The 25008-nt window shown below is 46.5% G+C and overlaps 1 protein-coding gene across 2 annotated transcripts; it reads left to right on the forward strand.

Annotated features, from left to right (window-relative positions):
- Window positions 1-538: 538 nt before the first annotated feature.
- Window positions 539-24042, forward strand: LOC109879786 (uncharacterized). 2 transcript variants are annotated; one of them, XM_031805222.1, is made up of 20 exons: window positions 539-853; window positions 984-1191; window positions 1300-1466; window positions 1610-1740; window positions 2659-2825; window positions 3012-3097; window positions 4457-4540; window positions 5123-5237; window positions 8586-8761; window positions 9940-10161; window positions 12289-12491; window positions 12683-12814; window positions 13100-13237; window positions 16864-17134; window positions 17645-17846; window positions 18913-19234; window positions 19590-19717; window positions 19910-20070; window positions 20499-20721; window positions 22313-24042. In XM_031805222.1, the coding sequence occupies exons 1-20, from the start codon at window positions 695-697 to the stop codon at window positions 22450-22452; spliced, it is 3435 nt and encodes a 1144-aa protein (XP_031661082.1). In that variant the 5' UTR covers window positions 539-694; the 3' UTR covers window positions 22453-24042. The 2 variants fall into 2 exon arrangements, with proteins under 2 accessions (XP_031661082.1, XP_031661081.1); XM_031805221.1 differs by having other exon boundaries at window positions 540-853; window positions 19587-19717.
- Window positions 24043-25008: the final 966 nt, after the last annotated feature.

Below are 25008 nucleotides of genomic sequence, written 5' to 3' on the forward strand. Positions count from 1 at the left end.
TACGGTATGTACGGTATGTACAGTATGTGATATAGTAGAATGTTATGAACCGACACTGAATCGTAGGCGCTAACTACTAACTTAGCTATGTAGAAGATGGACGGAAGACTGCCCACAGCTGTGGATCAAAAGTGCAAACGAAGAACAAAACAGTTTCAAAAGCGAGAAAAAAAAATTTGCACTGCAAGCAAAGGGGACAGTCTAGCCAAAATGAAGGGTGGTTGATAGCGGAATATTTTATTTTTTTAAAATTCAATTACATTTTTCAAAATACATAACGTTTTTCATTCTATTACAAAGTATTAGATTGTGATTTTTTTTTTTTTACTTTAAGGCCTCGTTTTTGGTTTCAGAACAATTATTTTTGATTGAAAAATGTTTTGCTCTCGACAAAAAGACAAAAATTTACCTGCTATTTTAACAGTAAAGTTAGAATAATGTGATTCATGTAGGTGCCAACGGCATCATAAACAGGACTTATCAGGCTTTTAATGGCATTTGAGTACGGAACGCGTCAAGGTATATATTTTTTAGACACGCAAAAGGCGTTCCGTATTTGAACAGAGAACAAAACGAGCTTGTTTCCAAGGTTACATACAGACACGGAAATGTCAGTCCGTCAGTGTCAATGCGACTGTTTACAGAAATCCTAGAATAAAAACAGTTTCAATAAGCTTTAAAAAGAAAAGCTAAAATGGACAATTGTGATTTGGAGAAGCTTGCAATTTCGGGACAGACGTTGCAGCCTGCGTTCAAAGCAGATGTAACTACTTATAAAGTTACTGTTGCAAGCGATGTCGACCAGGTTACATTGGACCTGCTCACAAGTGACTGCGGAGCCAGTTATAAAATCGTAAGTTTCAACCAAGTAACGTTTGGATGCGAATATATATATTTAAATACTATAAGATATCCTACACTGTGTACTAGGCACATAATTTGTTCTTCATGCTCTTGCAAATCAATACATTTGACATTTTCAGCTTTGTGGTGATGGCTCAAAGTCCATCAAACTGAATGATGGATTGAATTTGGTTGAAATAGAGGTGGGAGCCGAGGATGGCACCTCCAAAAAATATTGCATTGAGGTCACCAAACTGTCTGCTAGGACTGCAGAGTTGAGTGATCTTACAATTGAAGGAAATGTTCAATTACAACCTACATTTTCTGCAAACATCTATGATTACTCAAGTAAGTGGATATTCATTAAAAAAAAGATATATGAAAATAAAGTATGTTTTCTATTTTATTGTATGACTTATGTGCTGTTTAAAAAAAACTGGTAATCTTTTCATTTAGGCACAGTTCCTTTCTACTGTAATTCGGTGACCATACTGCCCAAAGTTCCTGATAAAAACATGAAAGTTTCAGTGAATGAAGAAAGTGATTCTCAACCTTCTCCATTGACCGTTGGAGAAACTGTCGTCAGTATCAAGGTCTTGTCAGCAGATGGCAGCAATTCTCAGGTAATTACACAAACTGCTACTGTACTGGCAACATTTTTTTATGGAAACCTTTGCTAAATCTTTGTACTTTAGATATAATGATACATCAAATATTCAGTAATTCCTGATGGATTAAAGAATGTCTCTTTCAAAACCACTCCCAGATGTACTATGTGTTGGTGATGCGAGAGCAGATTCCCATGGCTGTGTCTTTCAGTGATGTGAAAGAGCAGGTCTCCTATGAGTGCCCTGTCACTCTGACGGCCCTCTACAGACCCATATCCATCAACCAGAGGTAGAGTGACTATAGCAGGGGTATTCTAATCCTACCCTGGAGGTAAAGTTACTATAGCAGGGGTATTCTAATCCTACCCTGGAGGTAAAGTTACTATAGCAGGGGTATTCTAATCCTACCCTGGAGGTAAAGTTACTATAGCAGGGGTATTCTAATCCTACCCTGGAGGTAAAGTTACTATAGCAGGGGTTTTCTAATCCTACCCTGTAGGTAAAGTTACTATAGCAGGGGTATTCTAATCCTACCCTGTAGGTAAAGTTACTATAGCAGGGGTATTCTAATCCTACCCTGGAGGTAAAGTTACTATAGCAGGGGTATTGTAATACTACCCTGGAGGTAAAGTTACTATAGCAGGGGTATTCTAATCCTACCCTGGAAGGTAAAGTTACTATAGCAGGGGTATTCTAATCCTACCCTGGAAGGTAAAGTTACTATAGCAGGGGTATTCTAATCCTACCCTGGAGGTAAAGTTACTATAGCAGGGGTATTCTAATCCTACCCTGGAGTTCCAGAGTACTGCTGGTGTTCTCTTCTACCTGATAATTAGTGGTACCCACTAAATTAGTCCCTGATAAGAGGGGAAGAATTATGAAAAAAAACTGTGGAACTGGCTTCGAGGTCCAAATTTCAATTTGACGGTACTATACTATATGTGTGACCACCCAGGTTCGAACCCAGATCTCTTACTCTTCAGGGCCCATAGTCACACAGAAGCTCAGAGTAGTGCTGATCTAGGATCAAGTCCCCCCTGTTTATAAAATAATATTCAATATTATCTGAAAGGAAAAAGCTGATCCTAGATCAGCACTCATACTCTGAGTCGTTTTATGAATATGGGCCCTGGTCTCAGGCAAGGTTATTTATCAATGTGCATGGATTCTTTCTCATCAATTGAGACTCTGACACTGTTTTCTGCAGTGATCCACAGCACCTGTTCTCAGCCCCCTACATTGACATGCTGGCGAGAAGGTCGAAGGTCGACCCGCTAAACGAGTGTCCCCTCGGAGACAGCTGGAAGGTTCTGGAACACGACCTGGATAAGACCATGTCTTCTGCGCTGGTCAAGTGCTTCTTTGCATACCGAGGTACACGGTCACGAGCCAGAACGATGATTACTTTCTCAAATATGATTATTATATTATATTGAAATAATGTTGTAATGTTCAAATTTCACTCATATCAATATCAGCTAATCAGCAGTTAGAGATATTGCCACATCTACTGTGTGTTTGTCGTTAATCATGGCATGTCTCTGTTACCTCTTGGAAAAGGATGTGAGAGTGTGGGGAAACTGGCTGAAGTGGGGTCACATGCACTGGAGTGTCCACACAAACCCTCAACGGACCTGGACCCAAAGGTCAGCATGAAACATTGACGTGTGTGTCTGTGTCTGTGTGTCTGTGTGTGTGTGCACACGTATGTGCAGAGCACTGAAAATCACAGCCATCGATATCTATGCTCCTCCTCCTCTCCTCTCGTCTCGTCTCGTCTCCTCTCCTCTCCTCTCCTCTCCTCTCCTCTCCTCTCCTCTCCTCTCCTCTCCTCTCCTCTCCTCTCCTCTCCTCTCCTCTCCTCTCCTCTCCTCTCCTCTCCTCTCCTCTCCTCTCCTCTCCTCTCCTCTCCTCCTCATCCTCTCCTCCTCCTCCTCCTCTCCTCCTCATCCTCTCCTCCTCCTCCTCTCCTCCTCTCCTCCTCTCCTCCTCTCCTCCTCCTCCTCTCCTCCTCATCCTCTCCTCCTCCTCTCCTCCTCTCCTCCTCCTCCTCTCCTCCTCATCCTCTCCTCCTCCTCCTCTCCTCCTCTCCTCCTCTCCTCCTCATCCTCTCCTCCTCTCCTCCTCCTCCTCTCCTCCTCTCCTCCTCCTCCTCTCCTCCTCTCCTCTCCTCCTCATCCTCTCCTCTCCTCCTCATCCTCTCCTCCTCATCCTCCTCATCCTCTCCTCCTCCTCCTCTCCTCTCCTCCTCTCCTCCTCATCCTCTCCTCCTCCTCTCCTCTCCTCCTCTCCTCCTCATCCTCTCCTCCTCCTCTCCTCTCCTCCTCTCCTCCTCTCCTCTCCTCTCCTCCTCTCCTCCTCATCCTCTCCTCCTCCTCTCCTCTCCTCCTCTCCTCCTCTCCTCCTCATCCTCTCCTCCTCCTCTCCTCTCCTCCTCCTCTCCTCTCCTCCTCATCCTCTCCTCTCCTCCTCATCCTCTCCTCCTCCTCTCCTCTCCTCCTCCTCTCCTCTCCTCCTCTCCTCCTCTCCTCTCCTCCTCATCCTCTCCTCTCCTCCTCATCCTCTCCTCCTCATCCTCCTCATCCTCTCCTCCTCCTCCTCTCCTCTCCTCATCCTCTCCTCCTCCTCTCCTCTCCTCCTCTCCTCCTCATCCTCTCCTCCTCCTCTCCTCTCCTCCTCTCCTCCTCTCCTCTCCTCTCCTCTCCTCCTCTCCTCCTCATCCTCTCCTCCTCCTCTCCTCCTCTCCTCTCCTCCTCTCCTCCTCATCCTCTCCTCCTCCTCTCCTCTCCTCCTCTCCTCCTCTCCTCTCCTCTCCTCCTCTCCTCCTCATCCTCTCCTCCTCCTCTCCTCTCCTCCTCATCCTCTCCTCCTCTCCTCCTCTCCTCCTCATCCTCTCCTCTCCATCAAAACAAAAACAATAACATAGCATACTGTATGTGCTGGGTTGAATAGTGGCACCGTTTCCTCTGATGTGGATTTCAGCTTTAAATGTACCTTTCTTTCAGGACGTCACTGAGACGAGCTGGTACAAGAAGCATTTTGCTGCATCCTCGACCTGCTTGGAGATAGAAACCAAACACACTTTGGAGGTAACAAGAACACTTTACATATGGTTACCTATGATAGAGGTTTAGACTTTGAAAATTACTAAAGCTATGTAATTACAGTGCAACACTCTACTTATGGATTACTCACTGATACAAGGTATTTACATAGTTTATGTCCTACAAAGAACTGAAATATTGTAAAGCATCACCTAGTTTTCATATCTTGTTCTATTCGCTATCATCGTTGTTGCTAAGATTGTTCAAACCTTTGTCATCTCATTGGATAGAGTCTCTGCTAAGTTTATGTCCTACAAAGAACTGAAATATTGTAAAGCATCGCCTAGTTTTCATATCTTGTTCTATTCGCTATCATCGTTGTTGCTAAGATTGTTCAAACCTTTGTCATCTCATTGGATAGAGTCTCTGCTAAGTTTATGTCCTACAAAGAACTGAAATATTGTAAAGCATCGCCTAGTTTTCATATCTTGTTCTATTCGCTATCATCGTTGTTGCTAAGATTGTTCAAACCTTTGTCATCTCATTAGATAGAGTCTCTGCTATTGTGTTGCTGATGATGCATCATTCATTCTGCATAAGTGAGGATATTTCCTTTGTTCTTGACAGGTGCGTAACTGGGAGAAGAGACTACAAAAGGCAATAGGACAGGATAGTGTCGATAATCTGTGTTCCCTGGCCCAGGACAATCTGAAACTCTACAGAGAGCGTCTGCCCAAACCAGGTCGGTAAGAGTTTCCATCCAACGCAGCTAAGCCAAACCTCTGTGAGCATAGCGGATTAGCCTTCCCCATTGGAAAAATACACAAAGAGTGGCTAGTTAGTGTTAAGATAGCAAATTAGCCTTGCTTATTGAAAAAATACACGAAGAGAGGCTAGTTAGCATTAGCGTCGTTTAAAGACACCTTTAACAGTCTTCCATGATGGTCTTGAATGAGGATCCGTAAAGAGTCTTTCAGAGTTCAAAGTGCAAGAAGTCTTGGAAACAAGCACCAGTTTCCTCTTTTGTGCTGATTATTCATTTAGAACGTGTGGCTTTGGGGTCATTCCACTGGGGTCATTCCACTGGGGTCATTCCACTGGGGTCATTCCACTGGGGTCATGCCAATGGGGTCATTCCACTGGGGTCATTCCACTGGGGTCATGCCACTGGGGTCATTCCACTGGGGTCAGTCTACTGGGGTTATTCCACTGGGGTCAGTCTACTGGGGTCATTCCACTGGTGTCATTCCACTGGGGTCATTCCACTGGGGTCAGTCTCACTGGAGTCAGTCCACTGGGGTCATGCCATTGGGGTCATTCCACTGGGGTCATTCCACTGGGGTCATTCCACTGAGGTCAGTCCACTGGGGACCACTGGGGTCATTCCATTGGGGTCATGCCATTGGGGTCATTCCACTGGGGTCATTCCACTGGGGTCAGTTCACTGGGGTCATTCCATTGGGGTCATTCCACTGGGGTCAGTCCACTGGGGTCATTCCATTGGGGTCATTCCATTGGGGCCATTCCACTGGGGTCATTCCACTGGGGTCATTCCATTGGGGTCATTCCATTGGGGTCAGTCCACTGGGGTCATTACATTGGGGTCAGTCCACTGGGGTCATTCCACTGGGGTCATTCCATCGGGGTCAGTCTCACTGGGGCCATTCCACTGGGGTCATTCCACTGGGGTCATTCCATTGGGGTCAGTCCACTGGGGTCAGTCCACTGGGGTCATTCCATTGGGGTCAGTCCACTGGGGTCATTCCACTGGGGTCAGTCCACTGGGGTCATGCCATTGGGGTCATTCCACTGGGGTCATTCCATTGGGGTCAGTCCACTGGGGTCATTACATTGGGGTCAGTCCACTGGGGTCATTCCACTGGGGTCATTCCATCGGGGTCAGTCTCACTGGGGCCATTCCACTGGGGTCATTCCACTGGGGTCAGTCCACTGGGGTCATTCCATTGGGGTCAGTCCACTGGGGTCATTCCACTGGGGTCAGTCCACTGGGGTCATGCCATTGGGGTCATTCCACTGGGGTCATTCCACTGGGGTCATGCCAATGGGGTCATTCCACTGGGGTCAGTCTACTGGGGTCATTCCACTGGGGTCATTCCACTGGGGTCATTCCATTGGGGTCATTCCATTGGGGTCATTCCACTGGGGTCATTCTACTGGGGTCATTCCATTGGGGTCAGTCCACTGGGGTCATTACATTGGGGTCAGTCCACTGGGGTCATTCCACTGGGGTCAGTCCACTGGGGTCATTCCATCGGGGTCAGTCGCACTGGGGTCAGTCCACTGGGGTCATTCCACTTGGGGTCATTCCACTTGGGGTCATTCCATTGGGGTCATTCCACTTGGGGTCATTCCACTGGGGTCATGCCATTGGGGTCATTCCACTGGGGTCATTCCACTGGGGTCATTCCACTGGGGTCATTCCATTGGGGTCATTCCACTGGGGTCAGTCCACTGGGGTCATTACACTGGGGTCAGTCCACTGGGGACCACTGGGGTCATTCCATTGGGGTCATTCCATTGGGGCCATTCCACTGGGGTCATTCCACTGGGGTCATTCCATTGGGGTCAGTCCACTGGGGTCATTCCATTGGGGTCAGTCCACTGGGGTCATTCCACTGGGGTCAGTCCACTGGGGTCATGCCATTGGGGTCATTCCACTGGGGTCATTCCACTGGGGTCATGCCAATGGGGTCATTCCACTGGGGTCAGTCTACTGGGGTCATTCCACTGGGGTCAGTCTACTGGGGTCATTCCACTGGGGTCAGTCTCACTGGAGTCAGTCCACTGGGGTCAGTCCACTGGGGTCAGTTCACTGGGGTCATTCCCAGTGATGCTAGATTTACAGTGATGCTAGATCTTGATTTTTCTAGGTTCTGACCACTAGATGGTGCTGTTAGGTGTTTTCTTTTTTTCTTTAAGAATCCCGATGCTAAAGGGATAGTTTACTCAAATGACTAAATTACATATTGGGTTCCTTACTGTGTACTCGTTGTTGGTGTAGGGGGGGTCCGTGGGTGGCTTCTCACTGGGCACACACTGGTTCAATCAATCGTTGTTTCAATGTCATTTCAATTTAATTATGTTGAACCGCTGTGGAATAGACATTGAATTGACATCCTTGCCCAGTGGGTTTTGACAATTCCTTTGGATTTTTCTCATGTCTTACTCAATTGGTATAAAAAAAGTTTGGCCCCAATTGGAATGTTAGGTAATATATTTATTGACTATTATATGAATCCTATACATTAAAATGGCCAATTTGCATGCAGTCAAATAGCTTAATTTCTCAGAGATCAAATTATATTCCAACAAAATAATATTGCAGGGTTACTAAACAATTTTAGACCAATCTGAGATGGTGGGTGTCCAAATCCTCTTTCTTGTGTTTTCTGAGGTGGAATGACCCTTTGGTGTGTCAGTGCTATGAAGCCATAGTTAGGGAGGGAGGCTTAGATTGTTCTAGAGTGTAAGAGGCTGTAAAACAACATGAGCCGTGGCGATACTTCCATCATGTGTGTTAAAATAGAGGCTCTTTATTTTCCTCTGGGATGCAAAGGGCTTGACAACAACGTAAAGCGACAGATAAAGTTTGATTTTGCAAAAGCAATTTACAACCATTTAATAATTCATGCAAAAAAGATGCAGGCGATCTTAAGTAAAAATGAGGCTGGCACAGAATAGCCTTTTCCTCATTGTGTGTGTGTGTGTGTGTGTGTGTGTACGTGTGTGTGTGTGTGTGTGTGTGTGTGTGTGTGTGTGTGTGTGTGTGTGCCTGTGTGTGTGTGTGTGTGTGTGTGTGTGTGTGTGTGTGTGTGTGTGTGTGTGTGTGTGTGCCTGTGTGTGTGTGTGTGTGTGTGTGCCTGTGTGCGTGTGTGTGTGTGTGTGTGTGTGTGTGTGTGTGTGTGTGTGTGTGTGTGTGTGTGTGTGTGTGCCTGTGTGTGTGTGTGTGTGTGCCTGTGTGCCTGTGTGTGTGTGTGTGTGTGTGTGTGTGTGTGTGTGTGTGTGTGTGTGTGTGTGTGTGTGTGTGTGTGTGTGTGTGTGTGTGTGTGTGTGTACTGGACCTACCCAGGTGACCTGCTGCAGTATGAGGTTGGTCAGTCTCCTCTGGACTGTCTGGAGCAGGCTGCTGTCTATTATGCCTCAGCCATCAAGCTGAAGCCCCGAGAACCCAGACTCCACTTCCTCCTGGGGCTGGCCCTGGAGGAGCAACACTATGCAGCAGAGATGTACGGCCTGAGGAGGAAAGTAAGGAAGCCGTGGCCAAGCCAGAAAGGCTCCTGCCCTATGGGCCAATCTCCTAATTCTGTAGCGTGAAACAGCTTGATGTACAGCCCCCTGAACAGGACGCTAGTCTATCGCAGGGCCAAACCACTTATTGTTGAATTTGCGATTTCCAACTTGTTGTGTAACGTTTATGTCCAATGGCCGATGACCACCGATACGTTCTATCTATAATTTCACTTCCTTATTTCCCTTTATATGACAATGATTAAAAACGATTTGCCAGTAGATTGTCGACTTGATTCGTGATGATGACTGCTAGCTAAGATTTTGTACGTATGACGTTGACATGATCAGTCCAATCAAAGCTGCTGTAGATATAACGTGAATTGACATCATTTTATCTGTGGCCAATGACCTTGAGCCTTCTTGGATGGGCACTTCTAACTCTATGGCAGCACCCAAGGGACTAGAATTTTCGAGCTCTACCCTTAGACTTAGCGGTGACGTTGTCTCCCCATGAGTGACAGAACACTGAGCCAATCACGGCACAACGTTCCGTATTTTCTGCTGGCTTGCCCCACGACCACAGAAAGCACTGAGCTGGACTGAAACACCTGCATTTTGGGGTTGCCTTACTCAAGAAAACAAAAAAGAGACCATGTTTGCATGCGGCTTCATTAACTCAATTATATATATATTTTTTTACATTGTTTGCAAACTGATATGTGACACGTATTAATGCTAAAATAACATGCAAAACAGGTAAACCCCCCCAAAAAATGTGGGGCTCGAAACAGGCTCTGCCCTGCCTGCCCTGAATAACGGGTTGCCTCTGACTGAAAGTAATCAGATTACACTACTGAGTTTAATTAATCCAAACGTTAGGTTACTACTATTTTGGACAAGTAACTACTAACTGTAATGGTTTACATGTAGAAAATAACATACCAAACCCTGTTCTTGTGTAACACACCCTTCACTCCAGAACATGACCAATTTGAATATGTGTATGACTCATCTTCTTCTTCTTCTTCATCATCATATGTGTATGTCTCATTTTCTTCTTCTTCTTCTTCATCATATGTGTATAACTCATCTTCTTCTTCATCATATGTGTATGACTCATCTTCTTCTTCTTCTTCTTCTTCTTCATCATATGTGTATGACTCATCTTCTTCTTCTTCTTCCTCCTACTCCAGTCTGATGGGGACGTTGAGGACCTGAGCAGTGCCAAGTCCACGGCGCGTCAGGATGACATCCTGGCTGTGTGTAAGCTGCATGGCTTCCCTGGCACGCCTACCATGGAGAACCAGCTCCAGGCCCTGGACACAGAGTACCACCAGCTGAAAGAGCAGGGCCAGTCAGGCAAAGCAGACTACATTCAGACCCTGTTCATCTTCCTCTCCAAGAAGGCAGGCAAGGTACAAACATACAATTACAAAGATATATATTGAGAAAGTGGTATCCAAATGTTTTCAGCAGCCCCCCCCCCGCCCCCCATCAGAATTGCTTGCGACAACAACCCACCCCAAATCTAATGACACAACTTTCAAATCTGAAGAAAATAAATTAAATACCTAAATTCTCCAAGATATCAACCGTTAACCGTCATGACATTTTCTCTTATAAAAACAACCAATAAATAATTTTACTCAATAACATTTCAAATGGTCTAAAAGATCTTTCTCCAGAAAAAGGGGAAGAAAAACCCCAACAGGGGTCGCAACCGCGATTTAGAATACCACACTGTATTAAGCCAATATAATTCCACTACATGGATGATGATTCTGGTGTGACTGGCATTCTAGTGTCAGGGACTAGGGACTAGGTATTCTAGTGTCAGGGACTAGGTATTCTAGTGTCAGGGACTAGGTATTCTAGTGTCAGGGACTAGGGACTAGGTATTCTAGTTTCAGGGACTAGGTATTCTAGTGTCAGGGACTAGGTATTCTAGTATCAGGGACTAGGTATTCTAGTGTCAGGGACTAGGTATTCTAGTATCAGGGACTAGGGACTAGGTATTCTAGTGTCAGGGACTAGGTATTCTAGTGTCAGGGACTAGGGACTAGGTATTCTAGTGTCAGGGACTAGGTATTCTAGTGTCAGGGACTAGGGACTAGGTATTCTAGTTTCAGGGACTAGGTATTCTAGTATCAGGGACTAGGTATTCTAGTGTCAGGGACTAGGTATTCTAGTATCAGGGACTAGGTATTCTAGTATCAGGGACTAGGTATTCTAGTATCAGGGACTAGGTATTCTAGTGTCAGGGACTAGGTATTCTAGTATCAGGGACTAGGTATTCTAGTATCAGGGACTAGATATTCTAGTATCAGGGACTAGGTATTCTAGTGTCAGGGACTAGGTATTCTAGTATCAGGGGCTAGGTATTCTAGTATTAGGGACTAGGTTTTCTAGTATCAGGGACTAGGTATTCTAGTATCAGGGACTAGGTATTCTAGTATCAGGGACTAGGTATTCTAGTGTCAAGGACTAGGGACTAGCTATTCTAGTGTCAGGGACTAGGTATTCTAGTATCAGGGACTAGGTATTCTAGTATCAGGGACTAGGTATTCTAGTATCAGGGACTAGATATTCTAGTATCAGGGACTAGGTATTCTAGTATCAGGGACTAGATATTCTAGTATCAGGGACTAGGTATTCTAGTGTCAGGGACTAGGTATTCTAGTATCAGGGGCTAGGTATTCTAGTATTAGGGACTAGGTTTTCTAGTATCAGGGACTAGGTATTCTAGTGTCAGGGACTAGGTATTCTAGTATCAGGGACTAAGTATTCTAGTGTCAGGGACTAGGGACTAGGTATTTGAGTATCAGAGACTAGGGACTAAGTATTCTAGTGTCAGGGACTAGGGAGTAGGTATTTGAGTATCAGGGACTAGGGACTAGGTATTCTAGTGTCAGGGACTAGGGACTAGGTATTCTAGTGTCAGGGGCTAGGTATTCTAGTGTCAGGGACTAGGGACTAGGTATTCTAGTGTCAGGGACTAGGGGCTAGGTATTCCAGTATCAGGGACTAGGGACTAGGTATTCTAGTGTCAGGGACTAGGGACTAGGTATTCTAGTGTCAGGGACTAGGTATTCTAGTGTCAGGGACTAGGGACTAGGTCTTCTAGTGTCAGGGACTAGGTATTCTAGTGTCAGGGACTAGGTATTCTAGTATCAGGGACTAGGGACTAGGTATTCTAGTATCAGGGACTAGGTATTCTAGTGTCAGGGACTAGGTAGGGACCATTGAGATTAATCTATGTATCGCTATAATGTCAGAGAGACATCCAATGGATGTGGGACCCAGTTGATGTGTGACATTTGAACCGCCTGTGAAGGGCCTCTGAACATCTTTGATCTCTCAATCATTGATCTTGGAGTAAGTAGACTGGCACAGAGATCACTCGACCTGACTGGCTCCCGGAAGAACAGCCCCATTCAAATGCATTATAGATCAGAATGATCCGTTAGTTCAAGACTAGGTTTGAGCGCTGTTGGTGCAGACCCAGACTAGGGGGTTTTGACGTTCCTCCCCTTGTACCTCAGGATGGCAGTGCGGGCGTGGGGGACGAAGAGAGCTGTATCCACCGGGCCCTTCTGAAGTACCTGGATGCCTGGTCGCTGAACCAGGACTTCTGGGAGTACAACCTCCACGTGGGGCGTATGCTGCTGTTGCAGAAGAGGAACAAGGAGGCACTGCAGCACCTGCAGACCGGACTGGCCCTGCGGCCCTCACAGCCAGCACTTAGGTCAGCACGCGCTGTAGTATGTTTAACGCAGTTGCTTCTGGGAACCAGACTTGCTTTAACTCCTCAAGCTAAGTCCTTGGCTTTAGCTCAGCGGGCTACGACAAATCTGTAGCAGGCAGGAGACCTGGGTTGGCCCTATTGGTCACATTGCCAGGGGTAGGCAACTCATGAACGTGTGTGTGTGTGGGCAGGTTCTTCACAGGTCTGGCTCTACTGCTACAGGAGGAAGCCTCAGAGGCTGTGGAGAAGGAGGCAGCCCTGTTTTTACAACAAGGCCTGGAGCATGTTATAGCACAGTCCTGCAACATGGAGAACATCTACAGGTGTGTGTGTGTGTGTGTGTGTGTGTGTGTGTGTGTGTGTGTGTGTGTGTGTGTGTGTGTGTGTGTGTGTGTGTGTGTGTGTGTGTGTGTGTGTGTGTGTGTGTGTGTGTGTGTGTGTGTGTGTGTGTGTGTGTGTGTGTGTGTGTGTGTGCAAGACAGAGATCGGGATCGAGAGAGAGTATCTTGATTTCCAGACTTCCTTAAGTGCACTTCTACATGATGTGCAGTCAGTGTTTCTCTGTAAGCTAAACGTCCCCTTTTTTTCCTGACGTGATGTGAGCTCAGTGGTTTGGAGCCGAGCGTGACAGACCCTCTGTCCAGTGTGAGAACACAGTTCCTGCGTGGCTGCCTCACCCTAGGTGCCCTCCAACAGAAGAACACTCTCTCTCAGAAGCCAATGAGCTCAGAGCAGGTCTATCACACGTGAGTTTTATGTTTCTTGCCTGGTTCAAATCTCTTTGTTCTGTCTTGCCAAGTCTCTATGTATGTATACTGAACTAAAAAACAATTTATCCAGAAATATTTCATTTGCACAAAAAAGCTTATTTCTCTCAAATGTTGTGCATAAATTTGTTTACATCCCTGTTTGTGAACATTTCTTCTTTGCCGAGATAATCCATCCACCTGACAGGTGTGGCATATCAAGAAGCTGACAAAACAGCATGGTCGTTACATAGGTGCACCTTGTGCTGGGGACACTAAAAGGCCACTCTAAAATGTGCATTTGTGTCACACAACACAATAACACAGATGTCTCATGTTTTGAGGGAGCTTGCAATTGGCATGGTGACTGCAGTAATGTCCACCAGAGCTGTTGCCAAATAATTTAATCAAATCAAATCAAATTTATTTATATAGCCCTTCGTACATCAGCTGATATCTCAAAGTGCTGTACAGAAACCCAGCCTAAAACCCCAAACAGCAAGCAATGCAGGTGGAGAAGCACGGTGGCTAGGAAAAACTCCCTAGAAAGGCCAATACCTAGGAAGAAACCTAGAGAGGAACCAGGCTATGTGGGGTGGCCAGTCCTCTTCTGGCTGTGCCGGGTGGAGATTATAACAGAACATGGTCAAGATGTTCAATGTTCATAAATGACCAGCATGGTCGAATAATAATAAGGCAGAACAGTTGAAACTAGAGCAGCAGCACAGTCAGGTGGAAGTTGAAACTGGAGCAGCAGCATGGCCAGGTAGACTGGGGACAGCAAGGAGTCATCATGTCAGGTAGTCCTGGGGCATGGTCCTAGGGCTCAGGTCAGTTGAAACTGGAACAGCAGCATGGCCAGGTGGACTGGGGACAGCAAGGAGTCATCATGTCAGGTAGTCCTGGGGCATGGTCCTAGGGCTCAGGTCCTCCGAGAGAGAGAAAGAAAGAGAGAAGGAGAGAATTAGAGAACGCACACTTAGATTCACACAGGACACCGAATAGGACAGGAGAAGTACTCCAGATATAACAAACTGACCCCAGCCCCCCGACACAAACTACTGCAGCATAAATACTGGAGGCTGAGACATTAATGTTAATTTCTCTACCATAAGCCACCTCGTTTTAGAGAATTTGGCAGCACGTGCAACCGGCCTCACAACAGCAGACCACGCCAGCCCAGGACCTCCACATCCAGCTTCTTCATCTGCGGGATCCTCTGAGACCAGCCACCAGGAAAGTTGAGGAAACTGTGGGTTTGCACAACTGAAGAATTGCTCCACAAACTGTCAGACACCGTCTCAGGGAAGCTCATCTGCATGCTTGTCGTCCTCACCGGGGTCTTGACCTGACTGCAGTTCGGCGTCGTAACTGACTTCAGAGAGTACCTGGCATGCTGGAGAAGGATTAATCCTGGTATCAACTGTACCGTGCAGATGACAGACAGCGTGTATGGGATTGCATGGTGGAGTGGTTTGCTGATGACAACGTTGTGAACAGAGTTCCCCATGGTGGTGGTGGGGTTATGGTGTGGGAAGGCATAAGTTACGGACAACAAGCACAATTGCATTTTATCAATGGCAATTTTAATGCACAGAGATGCTGTGAAGAGATTCTGAGGCCCATTGTCGTGCCATTCATTCATCGCCATCACCTCATGTTTCAGTATGATAATGCGCGGCCCCATGTCGCAAGGATCTGTACACAATTCCTGGAAGCTGAAAATCACCCAGTTATTCCATGGCCTGCATACTCACTGGACATGTCACCCATTAAGCATGTTTGGAATGCTCTGGATTGATGTGTACGACAGCATGTTCCAGTTCCCGCCAATATCCAGCAACTTCTCACAGCCATTGGAGAGAAGTGGGACAACATACCACAGGCCACAATCAACAGCCTGATCAACTTGTCTATCACAGTGCCATCCGTTTTGTCACCAAAGCCACATATACTACCCACCACTGCGACCTGTATGCTCTTGTTGGCTGACCCTCACTACATATTCATCGCCAAACCCACTAGCTCCAGGTCATCTATAAGTCTATGCTAGGTAAAGCACCGCTTATCTCAGCTCACTGGTCACCATAGCAACACCCACCTGTAGCACACGCTCCAGCAGGTATATCTCACTGGTCATCCCCAAAGCCAACACTTACTTTGGCCGCCTTTCCTTCCAGTTCTCTGCTGCCAATGACTGGAACGAATTGCAAAAACCTCTGAAGCTGGAGTCTTATATCTCCCTCTCTAACTTTAAGCACCAGCTGTCACCAATCACTGTACCTGTACACAGCCCATCTGTAAATAGCACACCCAACTACCTCAAAACCATTTTATTACTTACCCTCTTGCTCTTTTGCACCCCAGTATCTCTACTTGCACATCATCATCTGCACATCTATCACTCCAGTATTAATGCTAAATTGTAATTACTTCACCTCTATGGCCTGTTTATTGCCTTACCTCCTTACACTTCTACATTTGCACACACTGTACATAGATTTTTCTATTGTGTTATTGACTGTACGTTTGTTTATGTGTAACTCTGTGTTGTTGTTTGTGTCTCACTGCTTTGCTTTATCTAGGCCAGGACGCAGTTGTAAATGAGAACTTGTTCTCAACTGGCCTAACCTGGTTAAATAAAGGTGTTCTCACCTGGCCTACCTGGTTAAATAAAGGTGTTCTCAACTAGCCTACCTGGTTAAATAAAGGTGTTCTCAACTGGCCTAACCTGGTTAAATAAAGGTGTTCTCACCTGGCCTACCTGGTTAAATAAAGGTGTTCTCAACTGGCCTAACCTGGTTAAATAAAGGTGTTCTCACCTGGCCTACCTGGTTAAATAAAGGTGTTCTCAACTGGCCTAACCTGGTTAAATAAAGGTGTTCTCACCTGGCCTACCTGGTTAAATAAAGGTGTTCTCAACTGGCCTAACCTGGTTAAATAAAGGTGTTCTCACCTGGCCTACCTGGTTAAATAAAGGTGTTCTCAACTGGCCTAACCTGGTTAAATAAAGGTGTTCTCAACTGGCCTAACCTGGTTAAATAAAGGTGTTCTCACCTGGCCTACCTGGTTAAATAAAGGTGTTCTCAACTGGCCTAACCTGGTTAAATAAAGGTGTTCTCAACTGGCCTAACCTGGTTAAATAAAGGTGTTCTCACCTGGCCTACCTGGTTAAATAAAGGTGTTCTCACCTGGCCTACCTGGTTAAATAAAGGTGTTCTCAACTGGCCTACCTGGTTAAATAAAGGTGTTCTCACCTGGCCTACCTGGCTAAATAAAGGTGAAATAAAAAAGTCAATGCAAAGGAGATGTGTTGCGCTGCATGAGGCAAATGGTCACAGCAGATGCTGGCAGTTTTTTTAATCCACACTCCTACCTCTGTTGAGGACAGAATTTAAGTATATATGCAGGAACCTAGAACAATTCTCGTCTGTCTCTGTCTTAATGTGTGTGTGTGTGTGTGTGTGTGTGTGTGTGTGTGTGTGTGTGTGTGTGTGTGTGTGTGTGTGTGTGTGTGTGTGTGTGTGTGTGTGTGTGTGTGTGTGTGTGTGTGTGTGTGTGTGTGTGTGTGTGTGTGTGTGTGTGTGTGTGTGTGTTTGTACCCATATTCCTTTACCCCAAAACAGTGTTGTGGTGCTGGCAGCCCGCGGTGTGTGTCGGTGCGTGTGTCGGGACGAGGTGGCCCAGCAGCTGGAGTGGGTGTTGCTAGATGCCCACTTTGCCCTCCTCCAGAGCCTCATTCAGCAAAAGAAGGCTGCTGGGTTGACTCAGGGTCAGGGCAAACAGGGAAAGACAGAGAGACAGGCCTGGGTGGCCAAGAGGTGTCAGGCTCTCACAGGTCTGATCCGCCTCACCTCCATCCCCGCCTGCAGGGAGCTGATGGACATGCAGGAGAAGGTGAGACTGTATTTAAAAAATTGTCCTACGACCAAAAATGAATTAGAGAGGCAAATCTTTGGTTAAGGGGGACCCCAAAATGTTCAATACAAAACTTATGGGCTCATATGAAAGGGTCAAAGGTCAACATTTCAGGTAGTCAAGGTCAAGGTGTTGAAGTTGACCCTAACCCAGTGTTTCTGAAACCCCAAGGAGTACAAGTGCTGAATTAAATCATCTATAAATCTACTTATCATCAAGCTTTGGCTATATAAAAAAAGGGAATATCCCCTGGGGTCTTCAGGACATGGTTTGGGAAACGCTGTCCTACCTACTGATACAGCATCAGATATTCTTCCATCCCCATAATAAGATTGAGGGTAGAGTCATCTGATCCTGGATCTGTGTGGTGACGTCTCAGATTTTCCCCTCGCTCGTCAAGTCACTTTGATCCTGATCTTTTGATTGACTGTGATCGTGGGTGTGTTGCATACAAAACATACAAAACAAACTGCCATCGGGGGTGTCCAGGTCTGCCAGGTTGCCGTGGTAACGACTCCTCGTGACAGCCACGCGCTGTGTCTCCTGGGGCTGGCCCAGCTGGCTCAGTGTGACAACGACCACGGCTCCCAGAGGTTAGAAGGAGCCATTGCCAACGCCTGCCTCAGCTTCCAGGCAAGCATCGAACTGGAGGACAAGCCTCAGAGCGGAGAGCCACCCACACAGCTCACCAGTAAGAGAAATAGTGTGTTTGTGTGGGTGTGTGTGTGGGTGTGTGTGTGTGTGTGGGTGTGTGTGTGTGTGTGTGTGTGGGGGGGGGATATTAATGAAGTGTGTGTGTTTGGGGATATTAATGAAGTGTGTGTGTGTGTGTGTGTGTGTGTGTGTGTGTGTGTGTGTGTGTGTGTGTGTGTGTGTGTGTGTGTGTGTGTGTGTGTGTGTGGGGGGGATATTAATGAAGTGTGTGTGTTTGGGGATATTAATGAAGTGTGTGTGTGTGGGGGGGGATATTAATGAAGTGTGTGTGTGTGTGTGTTTGGGGATATTAATGAAGTGTGTGTGTGGGGGGGGATATTAATGAAGTGTGTGTGTGTGTGTGTGTGTGTGTGTGTGTGTGTGTGTGTGTGTGTGTGTGTGTGTGTGTGTGTGTGTGGGGGGGGGGGATATTAATGAAGTGTGTGTGTTTGGGGATATTAATGAAGTGTGTGTGTGTGTGTGTGTGTGTGTGTGTGTGTGTGTGTGTGTGTGTGTGTGTGTGTGTGTGTGTGTGTGTGTGTGTGTGTGTGGGGGGGGATATTAATGAAGTGTGTGTGTTTGGGGATATTAATGAAGTGTGTGTGTGTGGGGGGGGATATTAATGAAGTGTGTGTGTGTGTGTGTTTGGGGATATTAATGAAGTGTGTGTGTGGGGGGGGATATTAATGAAGTGTGTGTGTGTGTGTGTGTGTGTGTGTGTGTGTTTGGGGATATTAATGAAGTGTGTGTGTGTGTTTGGGGATATTAATGAAGTGTGTGTGTGTGTGTGTGTGGGGGGGGGGATATTAATGAAGTGTGTGTGTGTGTGTGTGTTTGGGGATATTAATGAAGTGTGTGTGTGTGTGTTTGGGGATATTAATGAAGTGTGTGTGTGTGGATATTAATTAAGTGTGTGTGTGTGTGTGGGGGGGGGGGGGGGGGGTATTAAGGAAGGGTGTGTGTGTGGGGGGGGGGGGGGGGGATATTAATGAAGTGTGTGTGTGTGTGTGTGCTCACGTTGATATATGCAACTGAGCCTTGTGCCATCCCTCCCCCTCCCTCAGAGCAGCAGTGGTGGCAGGACAGGCTGGCAGCAGACAAGGAGAAGGCAGTCAAGGGGACAGCCAGCCAGGGAGCGGGTGGGGGTGGCTCTGGGCCTCCTGACACTGCAGTGGCTGCCGGGAGAGGGTGTGGGCGTGGCATGGGAGGTCCTGCTAGAGGGGGTACTGCGGCTGCAGCCAAGACCCCCACGAGAGGAGGCAAGACTGCCCCTCCAGCCAAAAACACCCCCTCTACTGCCCCTCCAGCCAAAAACACTCCCTCTACTGCCTCTCCAGCCAAACACACCCCCTCTACTGCCCTTCCAGCCACCGTGTCTCCATCCAGGTCAGTCAGATAGACTGTAGACGTGTTGGAGAGCATAAATGTTACGCAGTAGCTGATTTCTGTTGCTGCAGATGCACCTCCCCTGCCTGTAAACTCCTTCTTCTGCCTGCTTTTAAGACTCAGTATTTCATGTAGAACACTGCCTAATGAGAGAGGTATTCGAAGGAATGGGAACGACATGCTTTTGGACACGTGTGTTTTATCTATCATTAGTTTTCCCAGTCAGGGTTGAGTAAAAGGATATTTAAATTCAGTCAATTCAGGAAGTATACTGAAATTCCAGTCTGAATTGTTTTAATTGAAATGGAAATTGAGCCCAACCCTGATCCAAGTAGTGTCTGTTTGTACTCAGCAGGGGGCAAGTTGGAGCAGCCAAAACTCCTGGCCCTGCCAAGCCCAGCAGCTCCAAGACCCAGCTCATCTCCCCCAGCAAGTCTAAACCAGACTGCTCCCCAAGCCCAGCCAAACCTGGGCCCACAGAAGGTAGGCTACCAACCAGGGTAGGAATTATACTCAAGGGTATCCCGTCTTTGGCCTAGTAACACTGAGGAGCGCTGTTGGGTTTAGCCCACTATTCATTTAATTGATTGTGTCATTTTCTGTGTGTGGGCTACTTAGTATTGCTCCATTTAGAACCGATTGCTCTGTCTGTGGGTTGTGTCTGTATGACTACAGAGTCAGCTGTGGCAGAGAGTAGCAACGTTCTCCCCAAAGCTCTGTTGAACCGTCGATCCCATGCCCCTCGTCTCGGCTTGGCCCGTGCCCTCTCCCGCTCCGCAGACAGCCACGACCAGGCACACCAGCTCTACCAGGAGGTCATCACCATGGCACCAGAGGTCACATATTACTATCAGTTATTATACAGTTAGTACAGCTGTTCCTGTTATTGTTGGCTCCATCCAATGATTGGTCAGTTTGGAGTGGTCTTCCTGTTATTGTTGGCTCCATCCAATGATTGGTCAGTTTGGAGTGGTCTTCCTGTTATTGTTGGCTCCATCCAATGATTGGTCAGTTTGGAGTGGTCTTCCTGTTATTGTTGCCTCCATCCAATGATTGGTCAGTTTGGAGTGGTCTTCCTGTTATTGTTGGCTCCATCCAATGATTGGTCAGTTTGGAGTGGTCTTCCTGTTATTGTTGCCTCCATCCAATGATTGGTCAGTTTGGAGTGTTCTTCCAGGTTATGTCTAGATTATGTTTATCTAAGTCCAGGTTGTGTCTAGAATATTGGTGAACACCTTTCAGATACAATGTGATTGATCAACAGGTCCACGATGCGTACATTGAGCTGGCAGAGATGCTGGGGCAGTCCGACCCCCTGGCTGCTGTAGAGGTGTACTGTCGGTTCCCCCTGAAGCCCGTCTCAGAGCAGAACTTTGACGACGCCTTCATCACCGGAGAGATCGTACGCATCCTGATGAAACAAGGCCTCTACGAGCACCCAGAGCTGAGACACAACCTCATCGCCTACGGGAAAGTAATGGGCCTGGGTGAGTTATCTTTTCATTAGAACCCCAGAGCTGAGACACAACCTCATCGCCTACGGGAAAGTAATGGGCCTGGGTGAGTTATCTTTTCATTAGAACCCCAGAGCTGAGACACAACGTCATCGCCTACGGGAAAGTCATGGGCCTGGGTGAGTTATCTTTTCATTAGAACCCCAGAGCTGAGACACAACCTCATCGCCTACGGGAAAGTCATGGGCCTGGGTGAGTTATCTTTTCATTAGAACCCCAGAGCTGAGATACAACCTCATCGCCTACGGGAAAGTCATGGGTCTGGGTGAGTTATCTTTTCATTAGAACCCCAGAGCTGAGATACAACCTCATCGCCTACGGGAAAGTCATGGGCCTGGGTGAGTTATCCTTTCATTAGAACCCCAGAGCTGAGATACAACCTCATCGCCTACGGGAAAGTCATGGGCCTGGGTGAGTTATCCTTTCATTAGAACCCCAGAGCTGAGATACAACCTCATCGCCTACGGGAAAGTCATGGGCCTGGGTGAGTTATCTTTTCATTAGAACCTCAGAGCTGAGACACAACCTCATCGCCTACGGGAAAGTCATGGGCCTGGGTGAGTTATCTTTTCATTAGAACCCCAGAGCTGAGACACAACCTCATCGCCTACGGGAAAGTCATGGGCCTGGGTGAGTTATCGTTTCATTAGAACCCCAGAGCTGAGACACAACCTCATCGCCTACGGGAAAGTCATGGACCTGGGTGAGTTATCTTTTCATTAGAACCGTCTTGGAAGTGTATGCATCAGATGTTTTTTGAGAAACGTACCCAAAATCTTCCTCCAACGACCCAAATGAAGAAGACGGTGTGCGATTTCATAGATGTATTCTCATAATTCGTGACCCATATTCTCGCATGCCCGGGATCCATTTTTCTGTCCCAACCCATAGAGCAGGATTAAATCCGTATTGCTGCAGTATCGCAGAAGATTTGCGAAGGTCATGAAGGTCATTTCAGGATGAGATGACATTTTTGTCGGTGTTTACCGTGAATAGAGGAACATTGCCTTTAACATTTAAATCGATCTATAACACGGATCTTCCGCTATACAGATTGAACTGAGCCCTCCTTCCTGTATGCAAATGAACATTTGGAAGACAAATTAAATGCACATGTATGGATCTTAATTTGACCCGTTTCTCACAGCAGGAAAATAATCCTGCAACAACAGGAAATTAGAATTATTGTGAGGATTATAGTTAATTAGCATTTTTGTAGGGGTTCGTACATTTTTTTGTTTGGCTAAATCAAGGATGAAATTTTTAAAAGTGTAAGTTTAATACAGTATCTCTAGAAGCCTTAGTAGAATACACTACAAGTTAGCATTCCCTGCGGTGCAGCAAATTTCCTGCAACAGGGTGATCAAATTAAGATCCTACATCTGTATGTATAGTAGGCAGAAGCTAAAGGGAAGTGTGTCGTTTAAAAAATATATACAATCTCTTACTGAATTCTCTTTCAAAATGGCTTACTACTTAAAATGGTATAAATAATATAAGTGAATGTTAAGGGTAATGCTTCAGCCTCATCAGATCGTGTTTGATTTGTGTTTTGTATGTGAAGGTTGCCTTGAGAAATACATCAACATCCTCGAAGGGAAGTTCATGAGCAGCCTTCTGAAGAGAGTGTATGCTGGGATCCATGACAAATCAGTGGAAGACAAGGATCTGCAGGATTTCTTCAAGTTCAAGTGCTGGATATGAACTTTCCTTTCATAAAGAGACTGGCTGTTTATTCCTTGATCAAAGTATGAATGTATGATCTTTAGACCAATCGGCTAGTCGCATCATCTTTAGACCAATCGGCTAGTCACATCATCTTTAGACCAATCGGCTAGTCACATCATCTTTAGACCAATCGGCTAGTCACATCATCTTTAGACCAATCGGCTAGTCACATCATCTTTAGACCAATCGGCTAGTCACATCATCTTTAGACCAATCGGCTAGTCACATCATCTTTAGACCAATAGGCTAGTCACATCATCTTTAGACCAATCGGCTAGTCACATCATCTTTAGACCAATAGGCTAGTCACATCATTTTTAGACCAATAGGCTAGTCACATCATCTTTAGACCAATAGGCTAGTCACATCATCTTTAGACCAATCGGCTAGTCACATCATCTTTAGACCAATCGGCTAGTCGCATCATCTTTAGACCAATCGGCTAGTCGCATCATCTTTAGACCAATCGGCTAGTCGCATCATCTTTAGACCAATCGGCTAGTCGCATCATCTTTAGACCAATCGGCTAGTCGCATCATCTTTAGACCAATCGGCTAGTCGCATCATCTTTAGACCAATCGGCTAGTCGCATCATCTTTAGACCAATCGGCTAGTCGCATCATCTTTAGACCAATCGGCTAGTCGCATCATCTTTAGACCAATCGGCTAGTCGCATCATCTTTAGACCAATCGGCTAGTCGCATCATCTTTAGACCAATCGGCTAGTCGCATCATCTTTAGACCAATCGGCTAGTCGCATCATCTTTAGACCAATCGGCTAGTCGCATCATCTTTAGACCAATCGGCTAGTCGCATCATCTTTAGACCAATCGGCTAGTCGCATCATCTTTAGACCAATCGGCTAGTCGCATCATCTTTAGACCAATCGGCTAGTCGCATCATCTTTAGACCAATCGGCTAGTCGCATCATCTTTAGACCAATCGGCTAGTCGCATCATCTTTAGACCAATCGGCTAGTCGCATCATCTTTAGACCAATCGGCTAGTCGCATCATCTTTAGACCAATCGGCTAGTCTCATCATCTTTAGACCAATCGGCTAGTCGCATCATCTTTAGACCAATCGGCTAGTCGCATCATCTTTAGACCAATCGCCTATCATCTTTAGACCAATCGGCTAGTCACATCATCAAACATCAAATCAAACACGATCTGTTTTATAACAGTCACAGTAATAACAGCAGTAGACTGTTATATAACAGTCACAGTAATAACAGCAGTAGACTGTTATATAACAGTCACAGTAATAACAGCAGTAGACTGTTTTATAACAGTCACAGTAATAACAGCAGTAGACTGTTATATAACAGTCACAGTGAGGAGAGCAGTAGGTAAAACTGGAGGCATGAGTCAATGAAACATCCTGTCTAGCAGCAGAATATAGTTAGTTAGCTAAGCAGTTTGTTCAGAGTACAACATTCTGCCATTAGAAACATAGGCTACGCATGGGAATGAACAGGAGACAGGATGAGGGGACAGGATGAGGAGACAGGATGAGGAGACAGGATGAAGGGACAGGATGAAGGGACAGGATGAGGAGACAGGATGAAGGGACAGGATGAGGAGACAGGATGAGGAGACAGGATGAAGGGACAGGATGAGGAGACAGGATGAAGGGACAGGATTAGGAGACAGGATGAGGAGACAGGATGAGGAGACAGGATGAAGGGACAGGATGAGGAGACAGGATGAGGAGACAGGATGAGGAGACAGGATGAGGAGACAGGATAACAGAGAGAAAAAGGATATTGAGTCCTACACAATCCTTACTCACTCCTAACAACTAAATAGAAGCTGTTTGATGAGAGAGAGAGAGAGAGAGAGGGGGGAGACGGGAGAGAGAGAGAGAGTAAGAGGGAGAGACTGAAGAGAGAGAGGGGGGAGACGGGAGAGAGAGAGAGTAAGAGGGAGAGACTGGAGAGAGAGAGGGGGGAGACGGGAGAGAGAGAGAGTAAGAGGGAGAGGGAGAGACTGGAGAGAGAGAGGGGGGAGACGGGAGAGAGAGAGAGAGTAAGAGGGAGAGACTGGAGAGAGAGAGAGGGGGGGGGGGACTGGAGAGAGAGAGAGAGGGGGGGCGACTGGAGAGAGAGAGAGTAAGAGGGAGAGACTGGAGAGAGAGAGGGGGGGGACTGGAGAGAGAGAGAGTAAGAGGGAGAGACTGGAGAGAGAGGGAGAGGGGAAATGCAGAACCAAGATCAACGTCTATATGCAACTTCCCCCACACGGTTGAGCTTGGTCAAGATGAGAACAGGGACGGACTGGTCAAAGGCAGAGCCGACAGAGACAAAAGAGACTATTATTTTTCATGCCAGGAGAGGTACCGGATTCTGGTAAATGGGTTCCGGGAACAAAACAGTCCAAAACTGAGAAGTGCCAGATTCTGTTCCGGAAGGATCTATATCTCCGTTATTTTAATGGACAAAAAACGTGCTTAAAACAAAACAGTACATTTTTGAACGGTAGTGTAAGTCAATGTGCAAATATGAGTTCATGTTAATAAATATGTGATACTG

Source organism: Oncorhynchus kisutch, linkage group LG25 (genome assembly GCF_002021735.2).
Source record: "Oncorhynchus kisutch isolate 150728-3 linkage group LG25, Okis_V2, whole genome shotgun sequence".
Classification (NCBI taxonomy): domain Eukaryota; kingdom Metazoa; phylum Chordata; class Actinopteri; order Salmoniformes; family Salmonidae; genus Oncorhynchus; species Oncorhynchus kisutch.